The sequence below is a fragment of the Silurus aristotelis genome (genome assembly GCF_946808225.1).
Source record: "Silurus aristotelis genome assembly, chromosome: 15".
In the NCBI taxonomy this organism is placed as follows: domain Eukaryota; kingdom Metazoa; phylum Chordata; class Actinopteri; order Siluriformes; family Siluridae; genus Silurus; species Silurus aristotelis.
Window position 1 is genome coordinate 10,956,063 of NC_139588.1, and position 14,198 is coordinate 10,970,260.

Below are 14,198 nucleotides of genomic sequence, written 5' to 3' on the forward strand. Positions count from 1 at the left end.
GAGAGTTTCTGATAGGGTGATGATCGTGAAGGTGGAAGTTGAAGGGAAGATGATAAATGTCATCAGTGCCTATGCTTCACAATTGGGCTGTGAGATGGAGAAGAAGGAAAGATTCTGGAGTGAATTAGATGAAGTGGTAGATGGTGTACCTAGGAAAGAACGATTGGTGATTGGGGCAGACTTTAATGGGCATGTAGGTGAAGGGAACCGAGGTGATGAGGAGGTGATGGGTAGGTATGGTTTTAAGGAGAGAAATGTGGAAGGGCAGATGGTGGTTGACTTTGCTAAAAGGATGGAAATGGCAGTGGTGAACACTTATTTTAAGAAGAAGGAGGATCATAGGGTGACGTATAAGAGTGGAGGAAGGTGCACACAGGTGGACTATGTGCTATGCAGGAGATGCAACCTAAAGGAGATTGGAGACTGTAAGGTGTTGGCAGGGGACAGTGTAGCTAGACAGCATCGGATGGTGGTCTGTAGGATGGTTTTGGAGGCGAAGAAGAAGAGGAGGAGAGTGAGGACTGAAAGAAGAATAAGATGGTGGAAACTGAAGGAGGAAGAGTGTAGTGTGAGGTTAAGGGAAGAGGTCAGACAGAGGCTCATTGGTGTTAAGGAGGTGTTGGATGATTGGGCAACTACTGCAGGAGTGATGAGGGAGGCAGCTAGAAAAGTACTTGGTGTAACATCTGGAAATAGAAAGCAAGACAAGGAGACGTGGTGGTGGAATGAGGAAGTGCAGGAGAGCATAAGGAGAAAGAGGTTGGCAAAACAGAAGTGGGATAGACAGAGTGATGAGAAAAGTAGGCAGGAGTACAAGGAGATGCGGCAGCAGATTAAGAGGGATGTGGCGAAAGCCAAGGAAAAGGCATATGAGGAGCTGTATGAGAGGTTGGACACTAAGGAAGGAGAAAAGGATTTGTACCGGTTGGCCAGGCAGAGGGACCGAGCTGGGAAGGATGTACTGCAAGTTAGAGCAGTAAAGGATGGAGAGGGAAATGTGTTGACTAGTGAGGAGAGTGTGTTGAGAAGGTGGCAGGAGTATTTTGAGCAGCTGATGAATGAGGAAAATCAGAGAGAGAGAGAAGGTTGGATGATGTGGAGTTGGTGACGCAGGAAGTGGATAGGATTAGTAAGGAGGAAGTGAGAGCAGCGATTAAGAGGATGAAGAGTGGAAAGTCGGTTGGACCAGATGACATACCGGTAGAAGCGTGGAGATGTTTAGGAGAGATGGCAGTGGAGTTTTTGACCAGATTTGTTTAACAGGATTTTGGAAGGTGAGAAGATGCCTGAGGAATGGAGAAGAAGTGTGCTGGTACCGATCTTTAAGCATAAAGGAGATGTGCAGTCTTGCAGTAACTACAGGGGAATTAAGTTGATCAGTCACACCATGAAGTTATGGGAAAGAGTAGTGGAAGCCAGGCTGAGAGAAGAGGTGACCATCTGTGAGCAACAGTATGGTTTCATGCCGAGGAAGAGCACCACAGATGCCTTATTTGCTTTGAGAATGTTGATGGAGAAGTATAGAGAAGGACAGAAGGAATTGCATTTAGTATTTGTGGATTTAGAGAAGGCGTACGACAGGGTGCCAAGAGAGGAGTTGTGGTATTGTATGAAGAAGTCAGGTGTGTCAGAGAAGTATGTGAGGGTGGTGCAGGACATGTATGAGGACAATGTGATGGCAGTGAAGTGTGCAGTAGGAACGACAGACTGGTTCAGGGTGAAGGTTGGACTGCATCAAGGATCGGCCCTGAGCCCTTTCCTGTTTGCAGTGGTGATGAACAGGTTGACAGACGAGGTCAGACAGGAGTCTCCCTGGACTATGATGTTTGCGGATGATATTGTGATTTGTTGTGAGAGTTGGGAGCGGGTTGAGAAGAGCCTGGAGAGGTGGAGATATGCGCTGGAGAGAAGGGGAATGAAACTCAGTAGGAGTAAGACAGAATACATGTGTGTTAATGAGAGGGAGGGCAGTGGAGTTGTGCGGTTGCAGGGAGAAGAGCTGGAGAAGGTGGAGGAATTCAGGTACCTGGGGTCGACAGTGCAAAGTAATGGAGAGTGTGTTAGAGAAGTGAAGAAAAGAGTGCAGGCAGGGTGGAGTGGGTGGAGAAGAGTGACAGGAGTGATGTGTGATAGTAGGGTATCTGCAAAAATGAAAGGGAAAGTTTATAGGTCTGTGGTGAGACCTGTGATGTTGTATGGATTAGAGACAGTGGCATTGAGTAAAAGACAGGAGGTGGAGCTGGAGGTAGCAGAGCTGAAGATGTTGAGGTTTTTGTTGGGAGTGACGAGGATGGATAAGATTAGAAATGAGTTTATTAGAGGGACAGCACATGTAGGATGTTTTGGTGACAAGGTGAGGGAGGCGAGATTGAGATGGTTTGGACATGTGCAGAGGAGGGACATGAATTATATTGGTAGAAGAATGCTGAGGATGGAGCCACCAGGTTGGAGGAAAAGAGGAAGGGCAAGGAGAAGGTTCATGGATGTGGTGAGGGAAGACATGCAGGTAGTTGGTGTAAAAGAGGCAGATGTAGAGGACAGGGTGGTATGGAGACAGATGATCCGCTGTGGCGACCCCTAATGGGAGCAGCCGAAAGAAGAAGAAGAAGAAGAACTTTTTGTTCCTCCTTAAAATACATTTTTTATGGAAAAAAGATGACGAGGCTTCACTTCAAGTTACATTTTCATGTAAGTTAGAATATCAGTCCAAATGATGGTTAAATCTGTTTGAATCTGTAATTATCTAAGACTGATAGGATGCATGAATCTACAATCTCATTCCAATATGACACCACTGTCAATGCTATTCCACCTGGATCAAAGCCCAAAAAAGAAAAAGTGGTAGCTCAGTGTTGGACTTTGGATCAGTAAGCCATAAGTAGGATCAGTAGGTCGCCCTACTGATCCTACTTATGGCTTACTGATCAACATTTTAACAGCATTTAGAAGACACCCTTATACACAGATATTTATAAATTATATATATATATAATTTATAAATATCTGTGTATAAGGGTGTCTTCTAAATGCTGTTAAAATGTTGAAAATCCCACTGACCACTTTTATACTAGCCTCAACTGGCTCAGAAACAATTCCTGTAATAAATGCTGCATAACATTTTTGTAAGCCTGCTGTAATTATTTTAAAATATTGAGTTTTTAATCTTAATTTTTTTAATTAAATATTATAATTATTACATTTTACAAATACATTTTAACAATAATTGTATATACAAAGCATGTCCAATAAGCAACAAACAGCAATCAGACCACATTTACAGAATCATCACATAGAACACACACATCTTTGTGTTATCTAGCATACATGTCCATACACACTCCTAGTGATTTGTTTCAGTTTCTAAGCAATATTTTTATTACAGAAGTGGTGACACCTACTTAGCTCCTGAGTGCTGCAACAGAAAAGTGTAGGAAGATCACAAGTTTGTTTTTTGAAAGTCCAACAGCAATCCGTGGTCTGGAGCAAAGGAAGTTGGGAAATTGGCAATGTTCTCTGGGTGGGAGGGATACTGTACAGCCTCTTCCCTCTCAGTCACTGTAATGCAAGCCAATCGTGGGTGCCTTTGAGTTCATGTATGTGGAAAAAAGCAAATAGGATTGACGGGTTTGGCATGTCCCTGAAGAAGCATGTCTTTGCCTTTACCTTCTTTGATTAGTAGTTGTTGTACAATAGCTCAATATGGTGTGTGGTAATTGGCACATTAGGAACCAAATGGTAAGAAGGACAAAGGGTTACATCTTGAATTCTGTGCATTCTCCCTGTTGTAAACATTAGCTGTTACATAGACCTGCATGAAATAGGGGTTTAATTAAGTAATTAAAGTAAAAGTTAAGCAAATATCACAAAATTAATACTTTGCTGACTTTGAACTAAGCCCTTTTCACCAGGCCCCCTGTAATTTATCCTGATGCTCCATTTCTGCTTGGTGCTTTCTGCACTTGTGACCCACCTTCTGCTTCTGGTGTGAATGGTCCCATGTGGATACCCTGCACTTCTCGAAAACAGTTTAGAGATGCATACCTGCTAACGTGGATAATCTCAAGTGAATACTATGGAGCTGTGCCTAAGAACTTCTGCTCTAATTATGACTGACCTGTGCTCACTCAGAAATCCTATTTACAATATGCTCATATTGGACACCTTTTCCAACTTATTCAGTTGGCTTGCCTTTTCTTAAACTTCATACAATAATGATATAAAAATACTCCATGTAAACATCTCAATCGGAATAAAAATGCCTGAACCGAATGAAATTGTAATCGGTTTAAGGAGGGGTGGAAAAAAAACCTTCTATAAACCGAATAAAAATAAAAATTCTGCTATGTAAATGGTTAATACAATTACTTTGCGTGTACATCATCACGTCAGGAGGTCAGGGGTCAAAAAAGCAAAATGGCGGCAACATCAAACTGGATTGGAACTGAAACAACAACAAAAAACGGAAACAACACATTTATTAAATACCCAAAGGAACTAAATATAATTCAGCGGCTGGATGGCAGGAAGGTTAGAAATACGGAATTGTGCAAAACAGTTTGTGAAAAATTTAAAGAAGCTGGTGCAGACTGTACCGTCCAACAAATCCGAAACAGGTTGAAGACTTTAAAGTTTTTAGTTTCTATTTCAGGTCACTAAACTCCAGCAATACAACCCGTTCCCACCAGTCCTTACTATGGACCTTCATCCACATGCTTTTGCTTTTTTGGAGGAGGAAGGGGTGATGAGATGCTCTGTATGGACACACCGCCACCAAAAACTCTTCTTCCTGCACACGTCTTTTTCTCAGACCTTCCAGCAATAGTCTTCCCCTTTATTTTGTGCTGTTGCTTTATTAAGAGCAACACTTTGCATAAAAATAGAAAAAGAAATAAGAAAAAATGGAACTTCATGTTGCGGCCAGCAGGACAGAGGCTAATGTGCCCATTTCACAGAGTCATTCCGATTTAAAGCGCGTGTAAACAGGCACACAACATATCGGATTAGATAACGTCTTATTTAAACAGCCCACCGAATCTTTCAATCGGAATGACAAAAAAGTGCACATGTAAACGTGGCTATTGTTGCCTCTGGCTTGCTTTACTTCAATGTCTATTGTTAACAGCCCTATAGAAACAAAATTCATTAATCACGTTCATCACTGTTTACATCAAAGGAACCAAAGTAGAAAAGTTCTCCAGCTCTAAGCTCTTGGTAGTCCATATCTCTGAGGATTTGTCTTGGCACCAGAATATTTAAGCTCCAACTAAGAAGGCACAGCAGCATCTATACTTCTTTCGGGGATTAAAGAAAGTTCATCTTTCCCCTGGGATTTTAATGAGCTTTTATCACTACATCATCGAAAGCATCCTAACCAACTTCATCGCAGTGTGGTACGGCTGTATATAAAATATATAAAAGGAAAGCCTGGCAAAGGATGGACAAAACCACCCAATGCATTACTGGCACATAACTAGCCACCATTGAGCACCTTCAACACAGCAGATGTTTGCGCAGAGCATACACCATCATCAGGGACTCCTCACATCCCAGTTTTAACTTTTTTCATCAAGAAGGAACATTAGCACCAGAACCAACAGGATCAGAGCCAGCTTTATGTAGCTCTGCTACAAATAAATAGTTTAAAAATCATATATTGTGATTTCTTGATTTTTGTTTTTAGATTATGTCTCTCACAGTGGACATGCACCTACGATGACAATTTCAGACCCCTCCATGATTTCTAAGTGGGAGAACTTGCAAAATAGCAGGGTGTTCAAATACTTATTTTCCTCACTGTATATATATATATATATATATATATATATATATATATATATATATATATATATATATATATATATATATATATATATATTGTAAATGTATATATCTCTTATGTTTTTACATATCGTTCATATTCTTACACACATCTTGGACTAATCTAATTCATATATACAGTATCTCATAAAAGTGAGTGCACAACTCACATTTCAGCAAAAAAAAAATTGTGTATTTTCTTAAGGGACATTACTATAGAAAAGAAACTTGGATATATTTTAGAATAGCCAATGGCCAGCTTGTATAGAAATATAGATTTACTGTCTAACAAAAAAAATAACTCATCATACAACCATTATTGTCAAAATAGCTGGCAATAAAAGTGAGTATACTCTAAGTGAACATGTCAAAACTGTGTCCATCTTAGACATCTTCTTTAATGACATCACTAAGCTGCTCGATATAATACACATGGTGCTTCTCCACCTTCTGCTTGAGGATGCCCCACAGATGCTCAATATGACATACTTGGCCACTCCATCATCTTCAGCAAGGCAGCTGTCATCTTAGTGGTGTGTTTGGGGTTGTTATTAGGTTGTAAACCTGCCGTTCAGCTGAGTTTCTGACTGGAGGGCATTAGAATGTCACAGTACATGTTGGAATCCATGTTTCCCTCACTTAACCGCAACTCACCAGTACCAGCAGCACTCATGCAGCCCCAGACCAGGATGCTACAAACATAATGCTTGACCAGGACATCGCCACACATGCTAGGCATCATCTGAGCCAAACAAGTTCATCTTATCCACAGGACATGGTTCCAGTAATTCCTGCATGTTTTTTGAAGCCAGCTTCTGCACCTGCTGCACATCACGAGGACTCAACTTCTTTGATCGACCCTTGCATTTTGGAAAACCTCTGTATAACCCTGGCCAATGTACTGTAACTCAGTTTCAGGATGTTACTGATCTTCTTATAGCCCCGGCATTTAAGAGATCAACAATTCTAATTCTTAAATCCTTAGAGAGTTCTATGTTGAACATCCATTGGTCAGTATGAGAGAATTTCACTCAAAGCACCACATTGTAACTGCTCCCAAGATACACAAATTTCTCTGGTCCCGTCAAGCAGAAAAAAACATGAACATGATGAATAGGACATGTGGCTTTGCATGGTTACACGGCGTACAGCTGTTATCACTTAGGGTGTGAACTCACTTTTGTTGCCAGCTATTTTGACAATAATGGCAGTATGTTGAGTTATTTTCATAGGACAGTAAATCTGCATTGCTATACAAGCTGCACATTGACTTGAATATATCCAAGTTTAATTTCAATAGTATTGTCCATTGATTGTCCATATGCTTTTTTATATATATATATATATATATATATATATATATATATATATATATATATATATATATATATATATATATATATATATATATATAAATTTTCTCATTTTAGTATATCTTCTCAATGTTAACATCACCCACTACATTTCCAATAAGCCATGTCATGAAGCCTCAAGCCACCTCCTGTTCGAAAGGAATATGCTGTACATATATTTTTAGCTCAATTTACTTACTTGATTTCCCTGCTTCTGGTCCATCAGACATAAAGATGAGACAAAGCTCTTTTTGAACAGGAGGTGGCTCGGGGCTTCATGACATGGCTTATTGGAAATGTAGTGGGTGATGTTAACAAGTCCATAAGGAGAGGTGGGGCAGGAACTGTAATTAGCCAAGCTATGCCCTAGACTTCTGGCCAGATCAATGCTTAACAGGACTAACAGGAAATGCATCGCTGTTGGGCACCAAATTAACAAGCCCATACTTTCTTTTGATTTATGATCACTACCAAGAAATTGACTGAAATGGAAAAGCACCAAAAAAGCGTGCATGCTCTCCTGGGCAATTCTTGGACAATGAAAGTCATAAATCTGTCTCTCCCAATTCGATGTACTAACTGGATAAACCGACCGGACTCTGACTAACATATAAAACAAGAAATGACTTCTGTTACACCTTCCATCACTTCAGTAGTACCCATTTACAGTAATCAGGAATAAAGCTCAGGGCCAGTCATATCCCACTGTGCTTATGATTGTTCAGTCAACAGGGTGCTCCCAAAAGAGCCAGCAGAAACAGTGAGATGGTGTGAATGGCCTGATGAGCATTTTCATCACCACAGTTAAGGTGCAGACCTGTGCAGCCAAGCCCAATCAGTTCATATACAGCTTAACTTGGTGAGACAGCACAGGCGAGTTGAATGAAGAGGCAGAGAGAGATTGAAAATTGAAATAGAGAGAGAGAGAGAGAGAGAGAGAGAGAGAGAGAGAGAGAGAGAGAGAGAGAGAGAGAGAGAGAGAGAGAGAGAGAGAGAGAGAGAAAGATTAGGAATGAGATGATTGAAAGATCAGAAACAGTCATTTGGGCAGAGAAAGGGCAGTTGGAGAGAACAAATAGTATTTTCTTAAATGGAAATGAAAAATGCAATAGAAGGAGGAAAGGACAGAATTAATTTTGCACAAGGAATTGAACAGTAGATGGTGTCAGGTATGATGATACTGGTAGTGGAAGATGTCAAACACTTGGTAAAGATCATTCTGGTGAATATAAAGGAAGTTCTTCCCAAAAAGAAGACAATAATAATAATAATAATAATAATAATTATTATTATTATTATTATTATTATTATTATTATTATTATTATTATTATTATTATTATCATCTGAACAGGTTGAGAAAAAATTATGCAGACTTGTAGAACAATGTGCTATAATGGCTTACTGCCAATCCTCTGACTATCCAAATTTCAGAGGATTTCATTGTTTAGTCACTCAGCAAAGCCTAGAACAAAGCTCATTAAACTATAGCAAGCTGTTGTCAAAATGTAGCATGCCAGTAGCAGTTTAGATTTTAGACCTAGGGCAAAGATACATAAAGACATTTTAAAATTAAATATCAAATACATTAATGGCGTGTATCAAAATAAACTACAATATACAGTAGCCACACCATGTACCAAATAAACTACTGTAGTTTTGGGTTTTCTTAAATACTAAAAAATACTTTTACAAGGGAGCCATCAATTGGCCTATTTGATCTGTTCCTTTACCATTACATTGACTCAGCTGATTAAGTAAACAATGTTTGATAGCAACAACTTTTCTCTGGCCGAGTCATGCAATAAAGCTGACATATGAACAGACATATTGACCAGTGAACAGATCAAATATTCATAACAGTTTAATATTTAACAGTTTGCGAATGACTCATAATTTTATCCTAATTTAGTTACTTAGTTACAAGTGATGGCACCTGTATTCATAGCAACTAGTTTACTCAATCTAAATAATTATTCATTTTATGGTTAATCGTAAATATAAATCAGAGGCTGCATTTTTATGATGTCATCATGTAGACTACTCAGAAATAATTTTACAGTATTTTAAGACTATAAAAAATATAAAACACTAATTTTTTTAATACAAAATAGGAAGCCATTTTTACCAACCCTATCAAATACAAATGACAAAATACTATTTTATATTTGAAATACGTATTTGACATGCATTTATCATAAATACTGCCCATCCCTGACTACCAGCTAGTACTTTTTTCAGGTGATTTCCATAAGTCCATTGTAAGTGTGGGAATTGGCACAACATATGTATGTGTTCTGTCATAACACAAAGGGGTGTATGGAAAACATCTGTAACAAACTGTGACCACATGTAATGTATATGCAATTCTCTTAGACATTTATCTGTCCTTTCTATTAATTATAGTTTGGTATTGGCAACTGTATTTCCTGTAAAACCTCGGTTTTTAAATAAATAAATGACTTGGCATAACAGATGCATCCATGGATGGAAGCGTCCATTGTCTATGAAGAAACCTCGAGGCTGCCTGGAGCACAGAGCATCACACTTCTTTTTACTCAGCTCACACACACTTCTTCTTTCCTTGTTGCATTGAATTGCAGTGCAGCTTTAGTTAACCAAAATATCCAACAGTACTATAATTAATTAAAAGCTGGTTATTTTTATTAGTGTGAAGGTGGTCACTGAGGAAGCATCTTTTATTACATCACTCAAGTTTAGTGTTGTTGCTTTTCCACACAGAACCCCACATGCACACAAAATCCTTATCATCCACCCCTGTAGACATAGAATAAGAATGACTCTAAGGAAAAAACAGAAAACAAACAAAAAGAAAGACACTGTTGGAATTCTCAAATCAAAGTGTGTGTGAGCTCTTAGAATCATGGATGGTTCATTGTTTTTTTTGTTTTTGTTTATCTTATCTGATCATTTTTCTTGTTATCCATTAAATCAATATTTGTAGAGCTAGGATTAATGCATATAGATTTATCTAATAGCTAATCACTGACAGCTAATTCAACTTCCTCATACTACTGCATTCGAAGTAAGGGATAATCCACAGCTAGATGTGTTACATGATTTTAAATCAAAGTATAGAGGCAAAGACCCACCCGACATTATGCAGAGGGTGGTTGCCTCTGTGAGGAGTATTAATATTATATGACACACACCTTGACTTTTATTCTCTCACTTATACAGTACCATAGACATTTCCAACATTGACACTTTAATGTCAGTTTGAACCAATCTGAAGGAAGACATTTCATACAATCAGAATCAAGTATTCAGACGGACCATGGTAATATCAATCATCTTACAATAAACCACAGTTCAACTTTTTCAAATTCAAGTCATATAATATTGTATTGCTATATTTATAGTTCAACAGCACAGGGGGAGCTCAAGAAGCATTTAAATATGTTGAATAATGATTTGCCTATTCAATGTAGATAAGAGGGGTTTGTTTTTTCATTTAATTTAAGTCTGCATAGGTGCAACTTTATTTTGATGTTGATCTATAAGTTTATTCAATAAAGTAATAACCAAGACATTATTGGTTTATAACAATCATATTAAGAAATTCCTCCCTATGCCAACAGTAACGGAAAGAACTCCAAAAGTAAAGGAAAGCACTGAAGAATACTTACAGCCCACCATCATCATGGCCACAGAGAAGATTTTCTCGCCATCCGTAGTAGGAGCGATGTTGCCGAACCCAATAGTAGTCAGGCTGGTCATTGTGAAGTAGAGTGATGATATGTAGAGGGTGTCCTTACTGGGTCCTCCTTCCCACTGACCTGATCCACTGGAATTATACCGATATGGTGTACCGATACTGACTGCTAGCTGATAGAGCCAGCTGTCTGTTTTAATGGTGTTTGTGACTTCATCAATGACCTCGTAATCACCGATGCTGTACCAGATACAGGCCAACCAATGAGCCACCAAGCCAAATACGCAGACAAGGAGAACCAGAACAGCAGCGCCATACTCCAGATAATGGTCCAGCTTACGAGCCACTCGGCCCAGACGCAACAAACGTACCACTTTGAGTGAGCTGAAAAGGCTGCTGAGACCCTGTAAGGTACAAACAGCAAAATTACAGATTTTTTACACAATGGTGAAATGTGTATTGTGTAACTACAAGAGACGTTCAAGTCAAACCAGGACTTTTAAAATAAAAGAACAAATTTCAAGGAGTGGAAACTGCATTTATTTTTCGACCGATTTCCCTGCTACATTTATACACTTATAATGCCTGGAAAGAATCGGCACAGAAAGCTTGAACCATCCTAAGATATATCTTAGGATGGTTCAAGCTTTCTGTGCCGATTCTTTGCAGGCATTATAGCTATAGCCTGTTTCATTCATCATTGATTAACGGTCTCTGGACTGGCCAGCGACATGTGCGCAGACTAGCAGTAAAAGGACACACCAGCCACATGCTACTGCGTATAGTACAGTTATGCTAGCTTTAATTTTCATACATAAAATTAAATGTCCTGGTTTGACTTGAATGCCTCTCATACAAAGATTGAACAAAGCTATAAGCTACAGCAGTCTCCACAATTTATAAGGTCCATACAAACCACCCAGAAGACATTTTATATTGTGAGAACCTTTTGGATTTGGGGCATTTTATGCAGCTATAGTGTCTTCTAGATATTTTATCCATGAATATTTTTAGTTTTAGCAAAAGTTTAACCATCTTTTGCCTATAGTTACTTTGATCTAAATGTGTTTTCAACCCAGAGAAGAAGGAGAGCAGAGGTTGTAATAGACAGCAGCACTTCCCCTTCTCCAGTCACATCAAAGTCTCTATTTCTCCTTCATGTAGGAGGAAACAGGAGGATCATCATAAAGTTGAAATGTCAGAGAGTAGCCACCGACCTGAAACAATTCTTAGTAGTCTAAATTTAACAATGCATCTCGTGCACAGCATGGCTTTATTATAATACCCACTCGATGCTGTTACTCCAGAAATCCTCATAACTACATACTGATTTGTAGTCATTTATGCATTTTTTTTACAGCATTTATTCACTGTTACTATGACAGTTTTTGATTGGAATTTTACTTGATGTGTGTGAGAGTTCTGCATAATTGATTCAGGTTTTTTTTATATATGCTTGCTTCAGTAAAAATGAACAGAATTTCTCTCAGTCAAGCTCAGGCAAACATTGTATATTCTGTACAATAGTCTGAAAACTGAAACTGAAATAATAACCAGCAACTGGACTATTGTAGGTAACCAACATGTTGCAAAAGGAAAGGTTTAAAACTTTTTTGCAGAAAAAAAGCAGGTACACCCACACAGACTAAAACAACAAATCCTTAGACAAAACAAAAACTAAAAATCACTTGCCAACCTCCCCCAAGTGTAAATAAGAGGTTTAAATGAAGCCGTATTATGACGATGTATTTCAATCAAATGTTTTGCTCAAATTTTTGCTCAAATTTTTTGCCTACTCTAAAAGACTAAACGCTGACAGCGTAATGGTTTCCAGCTAATAAAACATAATCCCTGCATTTCCTGTAATACTGGGTTTCATGTACCTGACAAGATTTATTGGGATAACAGGGGAAACCACTGACCTAGCAGCAGCTACGCTAATTGATGCATCTTCATTAGCATTAGCAAGTGGCAGACTGTCAACCTGGAACTATTTATAAATAGCTGCCCCAGTATGCACCTCACATTTTTAATTAGCATTAACGCTACCATAGTCCGATGCTTTTTTGTTCTAGCTGTCACATAATCATGAGGGCAAATTCTCAAACATGCAAAAGTAGCAACTTTCCCAGTCTTTTCCAGGGAGTAAAAATAAAAACAGGTTGTGTGTAGAGGTTTTTTTTTTTTTGTTAGCACATGACAGTCATTGATTCTGCTAGCCAATCATCGTGTGCATGCTATTCATCCTATGAATCTTCTAATGGAAGTGGGAACTTTGCCTAGTAATTTATCATTCAGAGATCTGATTTACATTTGTGCATGCTTAGCATTTACAAACTGCAACAATGTTATTTTTTTCCCAGTAAGGAAGCTGATTTAGATAGATCTGATTTAAGCCTGGAGAACTGGAATAGAAAAACTGTGAGGGGGTTTGTACAGAATTGGTTTGTATTTGTGCTATCATGATGACAAAAGGATAAGGGTATTGGTGATTATTGCTCATTATGTTGTGTTGAGAAATATTTTGAAAAAATGTGCAATACCTGTTTGTTACAACTTGTTAAAAGTATTGATAAAATATTGACTTGTAATTTATGTTTGTAACAAATCACAAGGTAATATTTCGGAGCCATGACACGTTTTATTCCTCAACCAACAGACTCTAAAAGGTCCAGATGATCTTATTTATAGGCCAGGTTGTTTTAAGCATATTGTAGTTAAAGTTTAAATCTATACAGTGAAAAGTCGAATACACTAAAAAAGAAATAATTAAAGTAATAAAGTAATTAAAAAGAAAAACGTAATTTAAATACATTCATGGACCCTTTGCTATACTCCATGGACTCCCAGAGTTCCCTACTTTAAATAGTTTAGATGCTCTATGTAGAATCATGTTTTAACAGCTATTATTACTTAATAAGATTCCAGAAAAATGGACTAAACATTTACATACTGTGGTAACCATATTTAACCTTCTCACATACAAAGCAAACACACAAATTTGTTATGTTCAATTATTAGGATATTTGGTTTTAATAAAAAACTAAATCTGACATTCAACCATATTCACCACATATGACATCCAACCAAGCAACCAACCAACCACAGTTCTGCAATAATGAAGCTTGTGCCAAACAAGAACAGGTCACACTGCTTCAGTAATAGCTCTAGTGTGTGTGTGTGTGTGTGTGTGTGTGTGTGTGTGTGTGTGTGTGTGTGTGTGTGTGTGTGTGTGTGTGTGTGTGTGTGTGTGTGTGTGTGTTAGTGCAGGTGCCTGCAGTGACTCTTAGAGAGCACAGTTTTAATGCGGCAGGCTAATTTGGATTGCCTCGCATATAAAATCACTTTAGACAAA

At 38.3% G+C, this 14,198-nt stretch overlaps 1 protein-coding gene across 2 annotated transcripts in view; it reads right to left on the minus strand.

The window, feature by feature from the left end:
- The window catches only part of kcnh5a (potassium voltage-gated channel, subfamily H (eag-related), member 5a), a 121,602-nt gene that overhangs the window by 82,639 nt on the left and 24,765 nt on the right, over positions 1–14,198 (minus strand). For both annotated transcript variants that reach the window (XM_083561935.1, XM_083561934.1), the window contains exon 8: positions 10,818–11,247. In XM_083561935.1, coding sequence (XP_083418061.1) covers positions 10,818–11,247 — 430 coding nt within the window. The remainder of the gene's footprint in view (positions 1–10,817; positions 11,248–14,198) is intronic.